At 31.1% G+C, this 22,293-nt stretch overlaps 1 protein-coding gene across 1 annotated transcript in view; it reads right to left on the bottom strand.

Moving 5' to 3' along the window:
* Positions 1 to 22,090, bottom strand: part of LOC132730901 (ubiquitin-protein ligase E3C-like) — a 31,672-nt gene extending 9,582 nt beyond the window's left edge. Inside the window, exons 1-11 of the mRNA XM_060716984.1 lie at positions 21,891 to 22,090; positions 19,490 to 19,539; positions 19,016 to 19,090; positions 17,151 to 17,285; positions 16,457 to 16,566; positions 14,233 to 14,366; positions 13,572 to 13,725; positions 12,616 to 12,887; positions 10,786 to 10,916; positions 9,082 to 9,266; positions 3,078 to 3,164 (exon numbers count right to left, since the gene is read on the bottom strand). Of these exons, the coding sequence (XP_060572967.1) occupies positions 3,078 to 3,164; positions 9,082 to 9,266; positions 10,786 to 10,916; positions 12,616 to 12,887; positions 13,572 to 13,725; positions 14,233 to 14,366; positions 16,457 to 16,566; positions 17,151 to 17,285; positions 19,016 to 19,090; positions 19,490 to 19,539; positions 21,891 to 21,960 (1,403 nt within the window). The 5' untranslated portion in view covers positions 21,961 to 22,090. The remainder of the gene's footprint in view (positions 1 to 3,077; positions 3,165 to 9,081; positions 9,267 to 10,785; positions 10,917 to 12,615; positions 12,888 to 13,571; positions 13,726 to 14,232; positions 14,367 to 16,456; positions 16,567 to 17,150; positions 17,286 to 19,015; positions 19,091 to 19,489; positions 19,540 to 21,890) is intronic.
* Between the last annotated feature and the right edge of the window lie 203 nt (positions 22,091 to 22,293).

The following is a 22,293-nucleotide window of genomic DNA, read 5'->3' as shown; positions in this document are numbered from 1 at the left end:
AAAGTAATTATTTCTTTATAAGAAAATAATTAGATATCATTGTATGAATAATTCCATACAAAAAATAAAGTAAATACACAAGTTAACGCAGAAAATAACCTTATTCATTATGGAAGATTCCACTACGTCTGTTTGAATTTTATTGATTTTCATTATAAACAATTTATTTTTTTGAATAATTTGGAATAGATATTAAAGGAATATTGATAATTTTCAAAAACATCAATTTTTTCACCTTAAACGGTTAAATAATGATAGAAAAATCGAAATATCACGTAACTGTGTTATGTACTTCATTTGATGTAATTCCCCAGAGCTAAAACGGTAACGTACCGGAAAACGGTGTTTAGCTAGGTTTTCGAAAAGGTCAATAGGAATGGATGGATTGATGTCTGTCTAATATAAATATTCATCATTTAAAAAGAGGTACCATGACAGTTTTTCTGTTGACATCAACCCTATAAGTGAGAAATTCGTGTTTTAAGACACTATTTTTTACTTGAGAAATAAGTTCATGGGCGCCGCCATTTTGGCGTTCTGTCATTCTTGCGAGACAGACGAGACCGAGATTGTGACGTGTTACACCCACTTCCGGTATAGGTGTACACGCTGGTACATCTGAAATATATCTTGATGAAAAACTTATTAATCTTATTGCGTACATTATATATTATTTATGAAAACATCATATGGAACTGAATTGCTTTAATTAATTAATTGAAGACGCCTCGACCTTAATTATCATTTGTCCGATTTTCAAGCTTGCTGATGATCCAACCACATGATTTAAGCAATGACTGCTTAATTTTCAAAGATAAACCATCAATTTAATTTGGGTACTATGAGAAACTTCTTCAAATTGACGATATATCCTTTTATTTTGTACTTAATTTTCACTAGACAAGCTGTCCGAATAGGGTACATCGCCGGTCATGTATCTTTTTTTCAGCGTAAAATATCAACTAAATCCAATATGCAGAGATCTGCTGAGGACTAATATCGTATGAAAACAAAACTGTCCGTTAGGTTATTTAGGCACCCAGTCAAAACTGGTACCAACAGCAACAGGTTGCCCATTCCCCTGTAATTACGCATATTCTCGGGTTTATCCAGTTCCCTATAGCTTTTTTCCACGTTATCTACTAACCCAATTCCTTTTCCACACAGATACGCATTTCTACTACCGTAAATTTAATCCAATAAAACAAAAAAATCATAAATCTACTTAATATTTAAAATGATTATTGGTAACTGAAAAAAAAATGTGTTGCTATTTTATGACATGCTGTAATTTACAGTATAATTTGACAGGTGTGGAACTTAATTTCCCCTAAGGTCATTCAGTTCACTGATGAAGCGTAACAAAAAATAGATGCAATTTCGTCATTAGAATATTTGACAAGGGTGATTAACCAATCAGGGCAACATTGTGCATGATCAAAAGGTATGTCGGCACAGAGGCATACAAAGAGCAATTAAAATCGTCAGTACACAGTGTGACAGGAACATTTGGTGCAAATTAGGAACAATTAAAATGGACAATGCACAGTATTAGACATAAGTAGTAAGAACCAGCTATTGTGTGAATAAATTATGCAAATTAGATTTTTGAGCAGCCAATAAAAATGTTTTGCCTGCAGTTAATATTAGGCTACGATTACGATGCGCAGCATCATATGTTGACAGACATGTTAACAATTTACTTTTCAAAAGAGTTGCTTATATTTTTGAAATGTGTACATCAATGATAACATGTGTTCACACCTTTTAATTTGAAAGTCAGAATCAAACTGCAAAAATTTAATTACATGTACTATTAAGAACACGTTTTAGTAGGATTTTTATATTAATGATAATTATCGCCATTCAATAATTAACAGCCAATTATTCGTTGGTGCGTTTATTTAATTGCATTATTTGATTGTGAAACTTTGTTAAATAATAACATGTGTATTTATTAAATCTGTGAAATATTGTTTAATTGCATTAAGATGAGACTTTAATGAACATAGCATTGTTTGGAGTAACGGGCATCACTGGCCTGAAGTGGTGCGACCGGTAGACGTTGATTTTGTTTTTGTTTCTTTATTTTTTATTATTTTTTTTTGATATTGTTACGTATTTTGAACAATAAAAAAATCTCCTCTACACCTCTTGTGAAAATTAAATTGTCTGGTCAATACTTTATTATATTAATATTTCCCTACGATTCAACTAGATTTATCATAAATCTAAAGATGTGGGGAAATGACATCACGCGCACCTGTTTTTATACGGCCAATACACAAACATGGCCGCGCTTACTGATTTGTAGAAATCGGTGATTTAGCGATTTAAATTTTGTTATCATTCGTTTAATATTATTATTTGGTGGCAGAAAATTTGCAGATTTATTATTTATAGTATTCTTTTTCTGAAATCAAGTTTTTATTCTAACCTTGTCTTTCCCTTTAAATAAAAAGCCCTTATAAAAACAGTCATTCATTCTTATTTCCAGTTCATTACTGCAACATTAATTTTCATTGTTTCATTTGTTTTGAAGTATACAAGCACATAAATGTGTTTTTCCGGATTTAACATGCTGGAAAATGTCAGATGCCCCTCCAAGCAAAACAGCAGATGTAAGTAGACACCTACAAAGTGCTACAAACTTATATAATCTACCTGGCTAACATGAAATAATACAATATCCCTTGTAGGATTCCAGCTTACAGTGGAAAGGAGAAGCTGACTTCTAACACTTTAAAATGATATAAAGTATTAAGAAACATTTGTTACTGAAATTCTACATCAACATTGTTTCAATAGATTTGACTGTATTATAAAATTTGATCAGTTCTTAGCTAACTGTGTGTCTGTGATCATAACATCTTAACCAACAAAAATCAAAACAAATGCATATATATTGTAATATTAGAAAGAAGTAAATAACAAATGTACAAAATTGTTAAAATGTTTGGGCTATACATGTACATAAACTGTATATATATTTCATGAACAGAAAAACAAAATGTACCTGGTCAAAATGTTGTAACAAATTACAAAGAAACAAAAGATAATTGTCAGAAAGAGATTACCTGGTTGCTGTTATAGTTGATACAGAGACACAACAATGCCATAAACTACGCACAAACTTCGGATTGTAAGCCAAACTGTATAATAACCTAGTGAATAAAAAAGTTAATTTATTAAAGTCACTAAGTTAATTCAAGTGTAGAATATATCTATACTCAAAGATAAGATATACATGTATAATTTTATTTAATATGGAAACACATGTAGCGTATAAATAGATTGCTCTTTTTTTCATCAATTTTTCTTTGAAAATAGAAAACTATGCAGTGTATATCCTATATTAATTGAGGACTATAGTGGGGCGGGAAATTGAGAAAATAGTGCAAATGGTGATACAAGCATGAAACTTTCAGGAAATCATCTTTAGACCACATAGGTTTCAAAAATGAAGTGGGCCCAAAATTATCTCTGCTCATTCAAGATGGCCGCCATTTTCAAAATGGCCGCCATATAAATTTGACGTACATAAATAACTCATTCAGTCAAAATTTTTGTAAAGACCTGAAACTTACACCATAGCATGTATAAAGTGTCTCCTTTACAAAACTTTAAATCTTACAAAATTCCGCGTTCATTTCTCTTCTCAATCCAAGATGGCATCTAATATGGCCGCCGATTTTATGCAAAACTGTTATATAATTTCTATAGTATAATTTGTAGCACAAATTATGTTTATTTCGATAAAAAAAGTGTTTAAACATATCACAAATAATTAAATCATATGTTAATCATAATGATAGAAAAGCTTTTTAAGTTTATGTCTAAAAATATGTTTAAAGATATCCTAAAAAAAAATCTCATTTTTTTTGCATATTAAATATTATTTATCTAATTTAGTTTTCTAACTCTATATGCAAAATTAAAAAAAAAATAACTTACTTTTAATATTTCTAATATGTAATTCAATTAAAAAATAGGTGTTTGTTGTTAACATGTCAGAGAACCATTAAAAATGTAGGTTTTATATTTTGTCAAAGTGGATGGGGTAAATTTATCCTATAATTATATATAATATAATAGAAAAACAAAAAAATTCACACTGACCGTAAGTTATTTCTATTTCTTCGCTTTTTCTGTTACTTATTATGCAAATGTTCCCTGTTAAAAAGTATTCTTTATTAGACGAATGTTTTTTTGTCTTTCTTTGGTTTATACAGAATTTATTTTAGTTTGATTGTGTAGGAAGCTATAAAATATATGTCTTTCTTTGGGTCAAGTAGGTGAGCGAAAATATCAATAAATGAACATAGTTACATTCATAAGTATACACTCAGTTATAAAATTTGGTTGCGTGATATAATTTGTTTCAATTTCTTGATATTATTTATTAATTGTTTATTGTAAAGATATATAAGAAGACAATATATCAACAAACACGCTTTAAATAGCAAACACGCACATGAATAAGGTTGTCCATTAACGCATATTATTAACTCCTTCACTATGAAAAATATGAAAATGGCTTTAAATGGTTTTAAAGCTAACTCAATGAGATAATAATTTTTGCATATATAAAATAAAAGACTACTATCACATCATCTCATTCTATGTGTTGTGAAACAGATATATCAATGATATCACCTGACCGACATATACAGTTTTTGATTATTTAAAATACAATAACTGTAATTCATAATTATTCATATATATTTTTTATTTCAATAACAGGGCAATGATGACCCTAAATCAAACACCATTGTTGGGAAAAGGTGTCACAATTATTTATAAACGTAGGTAATTGGGTGTTTCAGTTTTGTCATAACAGTATATGATTTGCGAAATATTGTAAGGATGCTTTAAAAGAAACAGCTTAATATCCAGTTTCTCAGAATTCTTTCTCATGAGAGGACTTAAATAACTATTAATATTCCTATATGAGTCCATATGTCCATGATTTTTTAAATAGTTTTAGAGTATTACAAGATTATGATGATACATAATTAATTCGGTTACTGTAGTTTTAGAGAATACAAAGTTATTACATATTAAGTCTGTGTAAAATAAGTGATACCCATTTCAAAGCCATTTTGACTGCAAGACATCATACAATTTTATGCATTTAGTTTAACACTAGAAGTTCTCTTATTGTGTTTCCCTACACAATTCTATAAACCCGGTTGGCTCTATGAGCAAGATTCATTCAATATGTTAAAGACACAAGATGGTGGTACATGCTTAGTGTCTATGCTGTATGCTTTGTGCATTCTGCTTTTTAGAAGATTTTTAAAAACATTTTTACTATGTAAAATCTTTGTACACTAAGTTACGAACAGAGAGTTTTATGTAAATTAAAGAGGTCAATGTTATACTGGTATGTTGAATATCTAAGTTAAAGGCATTGTAGTTCTCCAAAAGAGGACTTAATGTGATTTCCTATATAAGTCTTTCAAATCTAAGTGCCCTTCATGGCAGGCCTTTTAATCATGCTTCTGCAGTCTAAAATGGCTTTCCCTGGTATGTTACTAATGTTTGCATAGACTTAAACTGTCTTAAAAATTCACTCTGTGATACTCTTTAAAATTGTGAATTATTGGCATAGGACTTAGTTTTTTTATTGACTCGTATAGAAATATAACTATATGAGTCTTTTTGTGTGAAACAGTTCCTATGAGTACCTAGATATTGGGCATGTTTCCTTTGAAGCAAACCTTCACAAATAGTTCATAAATCATAACTGTATGTGGTAGAAAAAAATGATACTCCTAACATAATCTTTTCTTACTTCTGTATTAAAGAGTTATGGCAATTTTCCATCCTGCAGTGGATGTAAAGTGAGTGGTCAAGGATTGATTTATATGGAACATGAAATTTGAATAACCTTTGACAGACAGTTTGTTTATATTTCAAATTATCATCAAATATATGTTGGTCAAGCGATACTATTGATTATGATTATTTCACTACACATAGATCATATGATGTACATGTATCAGTCACCTTAATTTTACTTTGTATCTTTTGAAAATACCATGTCTAGATATGTTATTCTATAAACAGTGCTAATTCAATTTTACCTAATTACAATGACAAGAAAGTAGATAAAACTTTGAATCTTACTGTAACAAGCCTTCAGTAAGACTATGGTATCTAATGCAAAATTCATTTTTCTCATTGTGCTGGCTTAAAAGCGATTTATATCTTTTTGTAATGAAATTGTGAAGGAATTAATTGTATTCGTAAATAAGACAATATTTTACATATGTTTTGTTAATGTATATTCAGTCTACTATCATTACAATTAAGAATATTGAAACGAGTTATATCTCTAAAACAAATTTTACAATTGACTGTATACACATGAATGCATGTGCATTTTAGCATAGTCCTCTAGACCTGAATGAAGACACAAATTACTGGAAAAAAAATAAGAGTGACTATTTTCCTAAGAACTCATAGAAAGTTTAACAAAAAGCAAAGAAATAAAATTAACTTACAACTTCGTTGTTTATGTTTTTCAATTATCAGATAAATTTACCCCACCCACTTTGGCAAAATATAAAACCCACAGATTTTATGTTTGCAATAAACACATAGTGCTAATTAAATATCAAATACACTATAAAAAACTAAGTTACTTTCGAATTTTGTACAACGACCTACTAGTATTAGACAAGAGCGATCAGTAATCACATGTGTCGCCTCATGATGGCCAATTTCATGTTGGGACAAATTTTGTGACAGACGGACAGACAGACGGACAGTGCACAACTAGACTTTGTACTGATCATTCCTGTAAAGTTTGGATAAAATTGCACCAGTAGTTTATGAGGAGTAGTTCGGACAAGCTTTTGCGTATCTGGCAACACACAGAAAAAAACTCCTTTTTATCAAAGGGCCATAACTCGGCAAAAAATCATTCAACTGGAAAACCCGTGCAATATGCGCAAGGACTTGAGCTACAGATCAATCCTGTAAAGTTTCATTGAAATTGCATAAGTGGTATAAGAGAAGTAGTCTGGACAAACTTTAAAAATAAAAATTATTAAAGGGCCATAACTCAAACAAAAATCATTGAACTGGAAAATGCTGACAATATGCACAACTAGACTTGGTACTGATCATTCCTGTAAAGTTTGGATGAAATTGCACCAGTAGTTTATGAGGAGTAGTCCGGACAAGCTTTTGTGTATCTGGCAACACACAGAAAAAGAAACCTTTTAATCAAAGGGCCATAACTCGGCCAAAAATCATTCAACCGGAAAACCCGTGCAATATGCGCAAGGACTTGAGCTACAGATCATTCCTGTAAAGTTTCATTGAAATTGCATGAGTGGTATAAGAGAAGTAGTCCGGACAAACTTTAAAATTAAAAATTATTAAAGGGCCATAACTCTGACAAAAATCATTGAACCGGAAAATCCTGACAATATGCACAACTAGACTTGGTACTGATCATTCCTGTAAAGTTTGGATGAAATTGCACCAGTAGTTTATGAGGAGTAGTCCGGACAAGTTTTGTGACGGACGGACGGACAGACAGACAGACAGACAGACAGACGGACAGACAGACGACGGAGAAGTGATCCCTATATGTCGCCACTACTCCGTAGAGGCGACACAAAAACCATGTTAGAGAAATCTGCAAATATTGGCACTTTTTCTTTAAAATTTCTAAAGATACTTTTTGGATAAATAACTTAAAAGCTTGACTTACATTGTGGTTTACATATAATTTGATTATTTTTTATATTTTTATACACTTTTTATTGAAATATGCATAATTTGAGATACAAATTATATGACAAAAGAGATACATCAGTTTTGCATAAAATCCGCGCCATATTGGACGCCATCTTGATTTTTGAAAAGAAATGAACGCTGATTTTGTTCAAGATTTTAATTTTTATGAAACGAAAACATAATATATGCTTTAGTGTAAGTTTTAGGTCTGTACAAAAAATTTCACAGAATGAGCTATTATGTTCGTCAAATTTATAAGGTGGCCATTTTGAAAATGGCGGCCATCTTGAATGAGCAGAGATATTTTTGGGCCCACTTCACTTTTGGAATCTCTATAGTTTAAAGATGATTTCCTGAAAGTTTCATGCTTGTATCACAATTTGCACTATTTTGACAGGAGATACCTTATTTCCCGCTCCACTAGAATTACCATAAAGAGTTCTTATTCATGCATAGAGTATTACCTCAATTTATGAATAGAGAATTACTTGTTTTTCTGTCAAGCAAGTCACCTTTATTAATGTCTAGAGATTTACTGTCATTTATATCCAGAGAATTATCCCTGTAACAGTATGGCTAGAGAATGACCTTTGCTTATATCTAGAGAATTTCCTTGGTGTATGTCTAAAGAATAGTCTCCATCTATGGCTAGAGAATCACCTGTTTATATCTTGAGATTTACCTTCCTTTACTTCTAGAGAATTACCTCCATTTATGTTTAGAGAATTACCTTTGTTTATGTATAGATAATAATTACCTTAGTTTACCCTTTGTTTATGTATACAAAATAACTGCCTTTTATGTCTATAGAATTACCTTTGCTTATATCTAGAGAATTACCTTCGTTAATGTATAGATAATAATTACCTTCGTTTATGTATAGATAATAATTACCTTCGTTTATGTATAGATAATAATTACCTTCGTTTATGTATAGATAATAATTACCTTCGTTTATGTATAGATAATAATTACCTTCGTTTATGTATAGATAATAATTACCTTCGTTTATGTATAGATAATAATTACCTTCGTTTATGTATAGATAATAATTACCTTCGTTTATGTATAGATAATAATTACCTTTGTTTATGTATAGATAATAATTACCTTCGTTTATGTATAGATAATAATTACCTTCGTTTATGTAAAGATAATAATTACCTTCGTTTATGTATGGATAATAATTACCTTTGTTTATGTATGGATAATAATTACCTTCGTTTATGTATGGATAATAATTACCTTCGTTTATGTATAGATAATAATTACCTTCGTTTATGTATAGATAATAATTACCTTCGTTTATGTATAGATAATAATTACCTTCGTTTATGTATAGAGAATCGATGTTGACTCATCAGACAATGACATATGACTGATACAGCAAACATAACATGGGTGTCTGGTTCCCCACTAACTAAAGCAACCATCTTGTGAACATGTGCCTGTGAATCTATCACACCTAAACATTCTTCTCTCACCTCCTCCAGTCTGTCTTCATCTGCACCCTGTCAACAGCATATCAATCTTATATAATTCCAAATAATTATGTAGTTAATTAAACTCTGTTTTCGTTATTTACCATGTGTCTATTATAGCATCTTGATAATCACGAAGCAAAGATTAAACAAAGAAATTAGTTGACAGGCATGTTAATTATATATTATGTTATGCTGCATTCTAACACAAACCGCATTTTTTCCTATTGAACATAGAAGGATCTCTTGATAAAATCACTGTTTGTTGTTTGGATGTGCATCATATCACTCGTGCTACATCCTCGTAATAAAGTTCTTCACATTCGAACTCCAAACAGTGATTTTATTTACCGACAAAATCAGTGTTGGGATATATTATTTCACAATATTTCTATAAAATAATAGTATCGGAGGGAAGAATTTAAAAGGATTAATCATCCTGCAAGAGGAGGCTATGGATTATTTTGTGCTGTACAAGTTTTATTTGTGAGAACAGAGATTATTTGTAGGCAGTAATAATGTAGGCAGCTGCAGTTGGGGGCTCATAGCTTAAAAATTGTAAACAAACAATAGCAGTGGGTGATTGATACAAGCTGGTGCAATCTTATAACCTGCTTTTCTGCTCCAAATTCTTTCAAACATTGATATCCTCTTTTCGCAATACGGTATAAATGTCGTGTTTTCAAAGCTTTTTCTTGAATTTTGATTCCAAATAGAAACTAAACAGAACTAGAATCTTAAGTTTACATTTCACTACTTTTTTAACATGACAAATATTTTCATACCATACATATATCTTTTTCCACTTCTTAATTGACATAAGTAACATTATTGACATAAGTTTCTTCTGTATTAAAGAGATATATTAGAATTTAATTCCCTCAATCATTAAAACAATGTAAACGAGTTTGCAAAGCAAACCTAGGGAATTATCTTACTAACTGGCTAAGTTTAAAAATCTCAGTGTTAACACAACTGGAATGATGCTATTTGTAGTTGTTAGTAAAACCACACTAGCTGTAAGACTATGACAACCATATTACAAATTCTAGCATTACTGAGAGAAGCTTTGAAATGATCCTCATTATATATTTTAGTAACTACAGGCCGCTTTAAAGATCTTCCTGAGAAATTATTTGATTAAAATAAAGCGCATTTTTGTATTTTTAAAAAAGCACATGCGATAATCATTTTCAAACAATTCTTTAAATCATATTATCCATAAATGTGAAAGTGTTATTTGTATTATGTTCATTCTAACATGGTTCTCACTATTTCCTTTTAAAACAAAGACTTAGCTTTATTTATCATATAAGCAGAATGTGTAAAAGGAATATGACACCAATTAACAAAATGTTTTTCTCTTGAATGTAATCCTATAATTTTTCATAATTCTTTTTCCATGAACATATAATAATGGAAATAGGTATAATTTTTCATTATCATATATAATATTGCACAGTTTATCAATTAAATGCTTTGTACATTTTGTATATGGTTTTCATAATTCTTTAAATATGTATGAATGTTAATGTTTGTTATATCTTACATTGGCAGCATAATCCATATCTTCTTCTGAGTCAGAATCATCATCATCTAAGTTCCGTGAAGCTGGTAACGTTGGTAGCAACCTCTGTAATACCTGGATATACATACTGAATGATTCTGCTGACATTGTTTCTGAAAAATATGTGGGATATTTAAATGGCAAAACTGTGGAATACATCTTAAATAGGGATATATAGTTATAATGTCGTTTATCTTTAATATCACTCATAACCAGATTATTTATTGTGTATTTAGAATTTAGTGCAACAGAATATTTAGAGGTTGGAGCCTCAGGTCATATCAACAATGCCAAGATCATATGAAGATATTTAAGCTTTACTGGTGACCACTCTAGAAGTCAGCATTGTTTCAGGTAAAATCTTGCATCTGGGTAGAAGCACAGACCAGCCACAGTTTTTGTACATAAAAGAATTATAACTATTGCAGGATCAGAACCTAAAATATAGTGGCCAACAAAACAGTCATCCAGTCCATAATATTGAATATGAAACTATATTGTACAAGCATACAGTAAACTCCGCTTATAACGAACTCATTGGGACATTCAAAATCTGTTCCTTATATCCGGAGTTCCTTGTAAGCATAAAGCGAATTAGTTCCTTGTATCAGGAGTTTTTATAGCGAACAGATTTACATATAACGAACTGATTGGTAAACATCGTCCGCCATTTTTAAGAGCATTTGATTAAGAATAATTAATCATTTATTTCTTTTTTAGACACAATACCCGAGAGCGTACATTTTGGAATTTGAAAATTCTTTGCTATTTTAGTTTTAGTTTTACTCCCTTTCTCAATTTTTCATAAACATCATATTTTGTTTCTTAACTCACTGCACTGTGCTTTTCGTTTTCTTTCAATCAATAAGAAAAAACAAGATTTTCCATTTTTCTTCCTTTTATATTGAGTATCTTCTATTATATTTTAAGGGTGACTTTAACTAATAATATATAGATTTCTTTTCATTTCAATCAAGCATACTTTGTAGTTTTCTATGGATTATGTTTGCAAGCATGCGTGATTATGTTGAAAACCGATAATTATTTTACTCGAGCAAACTATTAAAGAAAAGAAATTATAGAATAAAAGGAATTACCGTTTTATCTTTGTGACAAGAACTCAAGCTAAAACAATTCTAAATAGAAAACTATTACATACTTCTATACAAATTCATTTTCATATATTGAATTACATACAACAATAAACGGTACATTCCGCGAGTTTTATTCCGTGCCAATGAAAACGAAAGTTGAAAATGCGGGATATATTTACGAATAGACGATATTTGGAGTTCGTTATAAAAGTGTAATTTTATGCACTTTTAACTAAATTGGGACTAAAAATAAGTTCCTTATAAGCAATAATTCCTTAAAACCGTGTTAGCTATAACCGTATATTTTTATACTAAATAAAGAAGGGCAAAATTCGGGCCAAAATCAATTGTTCCTTATAACCGTGTTTGCTATAAGTGAAGTTTACTGTATAAATAAAAAGAATAACATGGATGGTTAAGCTTAAGGTTGCAGATCTTTTTATATTGTCAGGCATAAAAGTGTTGTTTTTTTCTGTGGTCCCAGGCAAAAAAATAAAAGGTAGGAAGGAATCTATTATATAACCAATTACTGACACAAGTTTGGAAAATTGGGGCCTGCAAAACTAAACAGTGTGACAAGACTTTATGCTGCATACTTATTTTACTTTGCTATCCCTTTAACTAACAAAGGACAGTTCTAAATTCAAAGAACATTTACATATTGACTAAAGTGCTAGGTTATTTACCAATAAATATTTGTATGACAAAAAAATCTTACCAACAAACTTTTCCCCTAACATAAGGAATGCCCTTAGTAACCACGGTGTCATGTCTGTCTTCAATTTTTTCTTGTAACTTGTTCTACCATACCCTTTATTCTTCCCTTCTCCTACCTCCTCCTCTCTACACTGACTTATCAGGGTCTGTATGAGGTCTACAAAGGGGAATGGATATTTCCCATATGCCATGGCAGGTAGAAGAAACTGTGAAATCTGTTCTGTGTATGCAGGACACAGTAACGATCGACACACTGATGTTAAAACAAGCTTACTGAAATATATTAACATTTCGTTAAGCAATGGAAAAAAATACTTTCTCATGTTAGTTAAAATAAATAATTAGTGCAGCCATTCCACATTTTCCTATTTACTTTCAGAATAAATTGAAATGTTTCTTAATGAATTTCCTTTAAAAAAGGCAAAAAGGAAGCTTCCAGTGTCAATTTTTTGCAGATTACTTCAACTTGAACTGTTATAATTTACTAAATGAAATCTTAGAAACCTTCAAATGGCCCTAAATAGGAAATTCCCCAAGAAAGGTTGAAACACTTTTCTTATGATTTCTATACATGTTCAAGCTCAATTATTTGGGCACAACCCTTTAAAATTCTAAAACAAAAATCCTTTCAAATCCTGATACAGGGGTTCAAAAATAACTCTCCCTTAAATCAGAGCTAGATGAAATGCCTAAGTATCATAATATATAGAAACAGTCTAAATTTTATTGAAATTAAATATCTGAAAACAAACTGTATCGGTTTTGTTAAAAATACACATTTTTATCATTTACTGTTTCATTTAAGCTGATTTTTATGTATTAACATTGAAAACATCCATTTTATAAACATACACATGTATCTTATTATCAATAAAAGCAAAACAAATATTAGTATGAGGTGTACAACAGTTCATGTTTAGTGAATTAAAAAGTTGAGTATAAACAAAAAGTACTGACCTAAATTGAGTATCTTTACAGGTTGCAGCATAACTTATAGGGTTCATAACTAGTTCATATATACTGGCAGCTACTGGGGTTGGTGGAACATGACTTCTCTCCAGGCTGGATGGTACCTTGTTGTTTAATAACAACCGCATGCACTCAAAATAACCTTCAAATAAATTATTACATAGTTAATATTCAAATATTTTCTATTTCAATTTAATGACAACAAAAAATGCTACTGAAATTGCGATTTATGACAGAATTGACGCTTTGTTTTGTGTGACACTGACTAGCAGGTAGTATTAAATATACCATGATTTCATGTCTTAGCAGGTATCTAGGTAAATTATCTGGAAAGCTTACACACAGTCACAGATTCAATGGAACTAGCATGGTCCAGACTACAAATTCATAGATAAGCAATCACAACACCCTTTGCAAATGCTTTAATAGCTTAATACTAGACTAGATGCCAAGTACATCAGTAACTTATCCGACTGAACAAGAAGCTGTTTGACAAGCAATTACCTTTTTTTTTTTTTTTTTTTTTTGGTGGAGAGATTCCAAAAAAAAAAGAAGAGAAAATTAAGAAACTTAATCAGACATCATTTTACGCAGACAACAATTTCCCTGCACATGAAAGAAAATATCATATTATACTGTATAAACTTACCAGAATCAATAAGACATTTCCATACAAGCTTAAGAATATCCTTGTTATTATATACAGCCTGTGAAGTGAATACCTCCAGCATTCTCATTGGTATAGCTATAGGCTGTCCACTTTCTGCTATACTCCATAAATATCTGAAATTTTACAACATAAATTATTGTGTATCCATTCATTGTAGAGCCAGGACAGCTTGAGCATCTGTGCATTCTATATAGATTCAATATCTTTAGCTGCACAATAAAATTATATGGATATTTTGAAATTGAAACCGTTTCAATTTTCAATGGACAGTAAACAAGAACCGGTTGAACCGGGTGATGCTCCCCGAGAAGGTTCTGGACACAGGAAAGTATAAAAAAAATGAACAAAGGGCAAAAACTCCAAAATTAGGCAAAGCGGAATTATGTTTTTTTGCACTGCACTTCTATTCAATGAGATCTATCTATCTATAAAGTTTCCTGATGTCCTGAAGTCAAAGTGTAAAAATGAACAAAGGGCAATAACTCCAAAATTAGACCAGGCTTTGTTTAGGTTCTTTAAGCATAGCAGTTCTATCCAATTATATCTAGCTACCTACAAAGTTTCATGTTGATATCTCTAATAGTTTTAAAGTAATGTCCAGGTCAAAAGTCAAAAAGTAAAAATAAACAAAGGGCAATTACTTCAAAATAAGGCAAGGCAGAGTAATGATTCTTAAGCACTGCACTTCCACCCAATGAGACCTATCTGTCTACAAAGATTCATGTTGATATCTCTTATAAATTTAGAGTAATGTCCCAGACAAAGTTCAAAGTGTCAAAATGAACAAAGGGCAATAACTCCAAAAGTAGGCAAGACAGTGTTACAGTTCTTGTGCACTGCAAACTTACTCAATGTGATCTATCTACCTACAAAGTTTCATGTTGATATCTCTTATACATTAAGAGTTATGTCCCGGACAAAGTTCAAAGTGTTAAAATAAACAAAGGGGGATAATTCAAAAATTAGGCAAGACAGAGTTAAGGTTCTTGTTCACTGCACACCTACTCAATGAGATCTATCTACCTACAAAGTTTCATGTTGATACCTCTTATACTTTTAGAGTTATGTCCCGGACAAAGTTCAAAGTGTAAAATAAACAAAGGGGGATAATTCAAAAATTAGACAAGGCAGAGTTACGGTTCTTGTGCACTGCACACTTACTCAATGAGATCTATCTACCTACAAAGTTTCATGTTGATACCTCTTATACTTTTAGAGTTATGTCCCGGACAAAGTTCAAAGTGTAAAAGAAACAAAGGGGAATAATTCAAGAATCAGGCAAGGCAGAGTTATGGTTCTTGTGCACTGCACACCTACTCAATGAGATCTATCTACCTACAAAGTTTCATGTTGATACCTCTTATACTTTTAGAGTTATGTCCAGGACAAAGTTCAAAGTGTAAAATAAACAAAGGGGGATAATTCAAAAATTAGGCAAGGCAGAGTTACAGTTCTTGTGCACTGCACACCTACTCAATGAGATCTATCTACCTACAAAGTTTCATGTTGATACCTCTTATACTTTTAGAGTAATGTCCCGGACAAAGTTCAAAGTGTAAAATAAAAAAAGGGGGATAATTCACAAATTAGGCAAGACAGAGTTAAGGTTCTTGTAAACTGCACACCTACTCAATGAGATCTATCTACCTACAAAGTTTCATGTTGATACCTCTTATACTTTTAGAGTTATGTCCCGGACAAAGTTCAAAGTGTAAAATAAACAAAGGGGGGTAATTCAAAAATTAGGCAAGGCAGAGTTACGGTTCTTGTGCACTGCACACTTACTCAATGAGATCTATCTACCTACAAAGTTTCATGTTGATACCTCTTATACTTTTAGAGTTATGTCCCGGACAAAGTTCAAAGTGTAAAATAAACAAAGGGGAATAATTCAAAAATTAGGCAAGGCAGAGTTACGGTTCTTGTGCACTGCACACCTACTCAATGAGATCGATCTACATACAAAGTTTCATGTTGATACCTCTTGTTGTTTTAAAGTTATGTCCCGGACAAGAAAAGGGGACGGACGGACGGACGGAAAGACGGACGGACAGACGGACAAGGCGGCGACTATATGCTCCCCCGAAATTTTTTCGGGGAGCATAAAAACAGTTACAGAAGGACAAGTCAAATTTACTTGTAAAAGGTAATATTTCATCAAAATAAGGTACAGCATAATGATGCCATATAAGTTTTAACTTACCTTAAGCACAGTAGAAGTAGCATCTTCACCTGTTGTGGACCCTTGGAGTCTCCAGATAACAACTTTAGATAGGGGTCTTTATATTTTACTAGTTGTTGACTTAACCATACCTGTGGCACACAAAAATAAAACAAATTAAGATAAACGAAATTTGTAGTCTTTGCATTCTTAAAAGCACACTATACCTCAGGAATTAATAAATATAAAATAATGGTTTTTAGAGCATTTTAGATGCCTATCACTTGGTTCAGGTAATTGGCTGATGAATAACTTTCTTGAAATATAACAGGACATAAAAAGCATTTTTGGGGTCATAAAAATGCACTTTTCTAGATTTTCTTCTCATGATATACATAATGCTTATATAACATTTCATAATAATGAATACACATATGCATTTAATCTGTTACATCATAATCAATAAAACAATTTCATAATCAAACATCACACCTGTTTCAAGTGAACATTTTTTTCCTTATCTTTATTTCAACAATATCATATTTCTCTTTCATTATAAACTAATGACTTTATACATCCTGATGAAGAAATTTAATGGTTCGAAACCGGTAATCAATAATAAAACTCATACCCTTTCTCAGTGTTGATGTGTAGTTCCTTATTTTCTAATTCTATTTCAAGATATTATTTAGTTTGTATATGATTTGTAATATATGAATATTAAACTAAAACAAACCAATCTTGGGCCATCTTCCTTGTCAGAATAGAAATGACTAATTTTCAACACCAATGTGTAAAGAGCCTCCACTGTTGGTGCCACTTTCTGGAGAGAATTCTGCTGAACATCAAACTCCTGACGTAACCCTTCTCTCTAAAATATCAAATAAGATCATTCTGATGAGAATTTCAACAATGTCATATAACAGTGTATGTAATTTATATACTGGTATTTCAATCTTTAATTCAGAAAAAATAACTAGAATTACAGTTTTTTTCAAAAGAAAACACCATTCAAGTATAAAACTTTTACTTAAACAATGCCTAAGGATTTTAGCTAGAAATAAGTGTGGTTATGGTCGGTGATATAAATGACCTGCATCTCACTGGCGTGGGTTCAAATTCTGTCTGAAACATTTGATGCTGTGATGTGAGGAAAATATCCAGATAGCTTACAGAAGATCAGTGGTTCTACTCAGGTCTTTCTCCACCACTAAAGCTGGAAATTTGTCATACATGACCTTTAGTGTTGGTTTGATTTAAAACCTTACAGACAATAAACCTGAATTGATGGCAGAACCTTTAACACTTAAAAGTTCAGTTTCATAATAACATTTTCCAACATCTTACATCTCAGCTTTCATCACCTTTTTTTTCTTACTTCTTTCCATTCCTTTTCTGTTGTGAAATTTCAGTCTCTGGTTAAATTCCATGAAACATTGAAACAACTTTTACAGGTATACACAAGGGAGCTTGAGAGATGTTACCTTCTCTGTCCTATCTTAAGAGATACAGTAAACTCCGCTTATAACAAACTCATCGGGACATTCAAAATCTGTTCCTTATATCCAGAGTTCCTTGTAAGCATATAGCGAATTAGTTCCTTGTATCAGGATTTTTTATAGCGGACAGATTTACAAATAACGAACTGATTGTTTACCATGGTCAGCCATTTTGATAAACATTTGATTAAGAAAAATTAGTCTATTTTTTCTATTTTAGTCAAAATACACGAGAGCATACACTTTGGAATTTGAAAATCCTTTGCTATTTCAGTTTTAGTTTTACTCCTTTCTCAATTCTCATAAAATATCATATTTTGTTTCTAAACTCAGTGCTTTTCGTTTCCTTTCCATCATTAAGAATAAACAAGATTTTCGATTTTCCTTCCTGTTATATTTAATATCTTCCAATTTAAGGGTGACTCTTACTAATGAAAGATACAGACTTCTTTTCATTTTAATCAAGCGTACTTTGTAGTTTTCAATGGATTATGTTTGCAAGCATGCGTACCGATTATAAATGAAAATCAAGCAAAACTATTAAAGAAAAAAAAATAGAATAAAAGGAATAACAGAACTCATGCTAAAAATATCCTAAATTGAAAACTATACTGCTATACAAATTTATTATAATCGATGTCTTGAAGTACATACAACAATAAACGGTACATTCCGCCGAGTTTTAATCCGTTCCAATGAAAACGAAAGTTGAAAATGCGGGTTCTATTTACGGATAGCCGATATTTTGCAGTTTGTTATAAAAGTGTAATTTTCTGTACTTTTAACTAAATTGGGACTAAGAAATTAGTTCCTTATAAGCGATAATTCCTTATAACCGTGTTCCCTATAACCGTACATTTTTATATTAAATAAAGAAGGGCAAAATTCGGGCCAAAATAAATTGTTCCTTATAACCGGAAGTTCACTATAACCGTGTTCTCTATAATTGAAGTTTACTGTAATTCCAAGAAACGCAATCTGAAATTTTCCAAATTAATTTTCTTCAAGAGGGATTTTCTCTTTTAAGAGTTTGTATATCTACATTATTATAGTATATAATATCTGAACAGTACACTTTTGTAAGAAATACCAACTTGATTACCTGTTTTTTCCTGACCCTATAACCTCGATAGAAACTCTGGATTTTAATGGCATTCTCAAGTTTCAGACGTTGCTCCTAAAATGAAGGATTTAATGTAATAATAATAATTAATTATAGTCTTAAAAGATTTTACAGTAAAAAGTAATCAAGTGGTCTAATTGAACTTAACTTTAGTATCACCGCTCAGGATTTTAAACCCTTTAAATTACATGAAATACCTTTTATATGGTTGTGAAAACTAAGAAATTTTCAAGTCTTTTCTGTACTACATGTATACCAGGTCTGTGCCAACATAATAAAATTATTCCAAAATCATAGTCTTCACAGTATTTCATTAAAAATGATAGTATATACCTGCATAGTTCAAATAAAACTTGACTGACACTCCAATAGTATTTGTAATTGACTTTGTAAATACTTATAAAGACGTTTAAGCATATTGTATATATAAAATAACATCATAAAATAACATACTTCTCTCTTTTCTCGCTGCTGTTGGGCATTCTTCAGGAGTGTGCTTTTATCTTCCTAGATAAAAAAAGAATTGTTAAAATTGAGTTAAAAATACATGCAAAATATGTTGTTTCAGATATTAAACAAACTTAAAAGTAGAGTGTGATAAAAAGGAGTTATATATCTGAAGTATAATATACATGTAACATAAATAATCTGTTAGAGTATTCCATTAAAACACCACAGATTAAATGCAGAATTTTTCTTCATAAAATAGATTATATATAAATATGCTATGGGTTGTATGAGAAAAGGAGGTCCTACATCTTGTTTATCTGTCAACTTCCTCTAATCTTATATTTCAGTGATTTTTTTTTCAATTTTAAAAACAACATGTGGCTTTCTGAAGGGGAAAATATAGCGTGATAAATCAGAAAAGGGGAAAATCAAATTCTAACAACTGAGAATGGTTTACCCACACATGTTTTAGAATATTCAATTTCAATTCAATTAAACATCCATGATACATGCAGGGGCTATCTGTAGGGACAGCGTTCTGTCTTAAACTGATATAAGTCAGCTGCTGTTAAGTCATGGCTCTAGTGAAAAATGTGCAAAGGGCATTTTAGGGGAAAATATACCTATTTAGGGCTAGGGGAAACAACCTTTATTCCGCTGTAAAATGCAGGGGAAAGAAATCACTGTGTTATGACATTGTTCATGTTGTTTTACTATATTTATATGAGTATTTGTTATATATTCAATTCCCGTCCAACAGCCATTTCCAGAAAAGTGACCGAATAAAGACCCTTGGGCATGTAACTGGTCACACCTGGTAACAATATCAATGTGAGGCATAACATGGCCTTTAAAAGAACATTTTAATCCTAACCAAAATAAAGGTCCTATTAACAGTTTCATCTTGTGGGAGTACCTTGAGCTAATAAGAATTTTATCTACATGTTAATTTTACTTGTTTTCCCTTTTTATGCTGTTAAACATCATAAGGTTATTTTGAATGCATGAAATCCATGTAGTTCATGAAGTTGACAGGAACATCAGAATATCATCAAAGATGTTAAGATAAGTTTCTTTTAGCCAAAGCAAGCTATGGCATTCCAAAGCAAGCTATTGCATGTAGCCAGGGTTCTATGGTATCACATACTTAACTTTTATCGGAAAATAGTGAAATATAAATATCATACATGTATGAGATTTTTCTTCTTTTTAATAAGTGAACTTTTCCCAAAACTGTTTGTCGAAAAATTATTTCAAAACATTAGGGCTGTCATTGATGATCACAATATTGATATATCAACGATATTCATCATCTGATAGACAATATTGATAAACACTTTCAAATATCTATACAAAATATTTGTCTCTCAATATATCCATACATAATTTTCGATCAATGACAGCCCTACAAAAGATCCAATTAAAATGTTATATTTTAAACTATTTCCAATGTCTGCTATTTTGGGTGGTTTCAGAGGAGGATTCTATGGTATCTCTAACATAAGCGCTTTAACGCTATGTTTCTATATATAGCAAATGACATCATGTCAAAGTATTATTACACTGGTGTAATAACGTTTTAATTAAATGGCTTTATTACACTCCAACTCCGCAGTTTATGTGATAAGTCAGTATATACTATATGTAATCATCACATATTTTAATTGACTGTGTAAAATCAATTAAGGGAAATAGAAGTCTATCCATTTATCTTCCGTTAATGTCAAACCCCTCTTGGGGGACGTAGACATGTCAAATATCAAGGTTTTATAAAATAGTTTTCTTGCCACGAAAACATTCATTATTCACAAAATTAAATCAATTGGCAGATGAAAATTAAATTTAGTGTGCCAGTTTTAAAAATATTAGCATCATCATGTCTTACTTTTACTAGCTAAGTAATGTAAATACTGTGATATCATAGAACCCATCCCATGATATCTTAGGAACCAAGTATATAATATCTTGCACCCTTCTCCTGATTCGATTATGACACAGCTATCCACAAGGTTGTAGGTGAATAACAACATCTTTAAATTCCCTTTCAGTCCTGTGACTGCATGCCATAGGAACAACAAAGTCATCACCTAAGTTGCCTTTTATAATCCCTACCCCAACACAGCATTTCATTTGTTCATTGCAGTCCACATCATTGAACATTTAAAACTTCATCTACATTATATCTGCTTAACAATCAATTCTGATGATTCATGCCGATGATATAAAGTCTATAACTCACTTAAGATAAGTAACACCATTTTTAATATTCACAAATGTAATTGGATTTTATACCCCAATGCATATGTCTACCAGATATTAAAAATACTTTTTATAAATACCCCACCCCCACTTTTTTTTATAATGATCAAGCAGCCAGACAATGGTTCCCGTCTGAAAGTGAAACTTGCCTTTTTGCTAGCCCCTCTCAAGGACTGCTGTGGTTTCCTCCTGAAATCTCCCTCAAAACTGTACATGTCTGATTTGTATTTTTTATCTTATAATCTTTACAAACCTAAATATGAAAGAAAATTCGAGAGAATTATTTCTATTTTCGTTTATCACTATCTGTCAAATGTTCCAATACTATTTTTGTAACGACAAATTTGATTGGCTTTCCGAGATACGGGGATTCCTTTTGAACTCAGACAAATCGGTTTAAGGCCTAGAACAATACGGACGAAGAAGAATTGAGGGCGTTTATAATCGTGAACTAGTTGGTAGAGTGTACAATATTTACAATATGTAATCTATAATATAAATTGTCTATGAACATTTCGCAACAGTAAATTTCTATCATATATTACAAT

Source organism: Ruditapes philippinarum, unplaced genomic scaffold (genome assembly GCF_026571515.1).
Source record: "Ruditapes philippinarum isolate M1 unplaced genomic scaffold, ASM2657151v2 ctg752_1_1_1_1, whole genome shotgun sequence".
In the NCBI taxonomy this organism is placed as follows: domain Eukaryota; kingdom Metazoa; phylum Mollusca; class Bivalvia; order Venerida; family Veneridae; genus Ruditapes; species Ruditapes philippinarum.
Note: the sequence above shows the minus strand (reverse complement) of the source record. Positions and strands in the feature narration are given on the sequence as shown.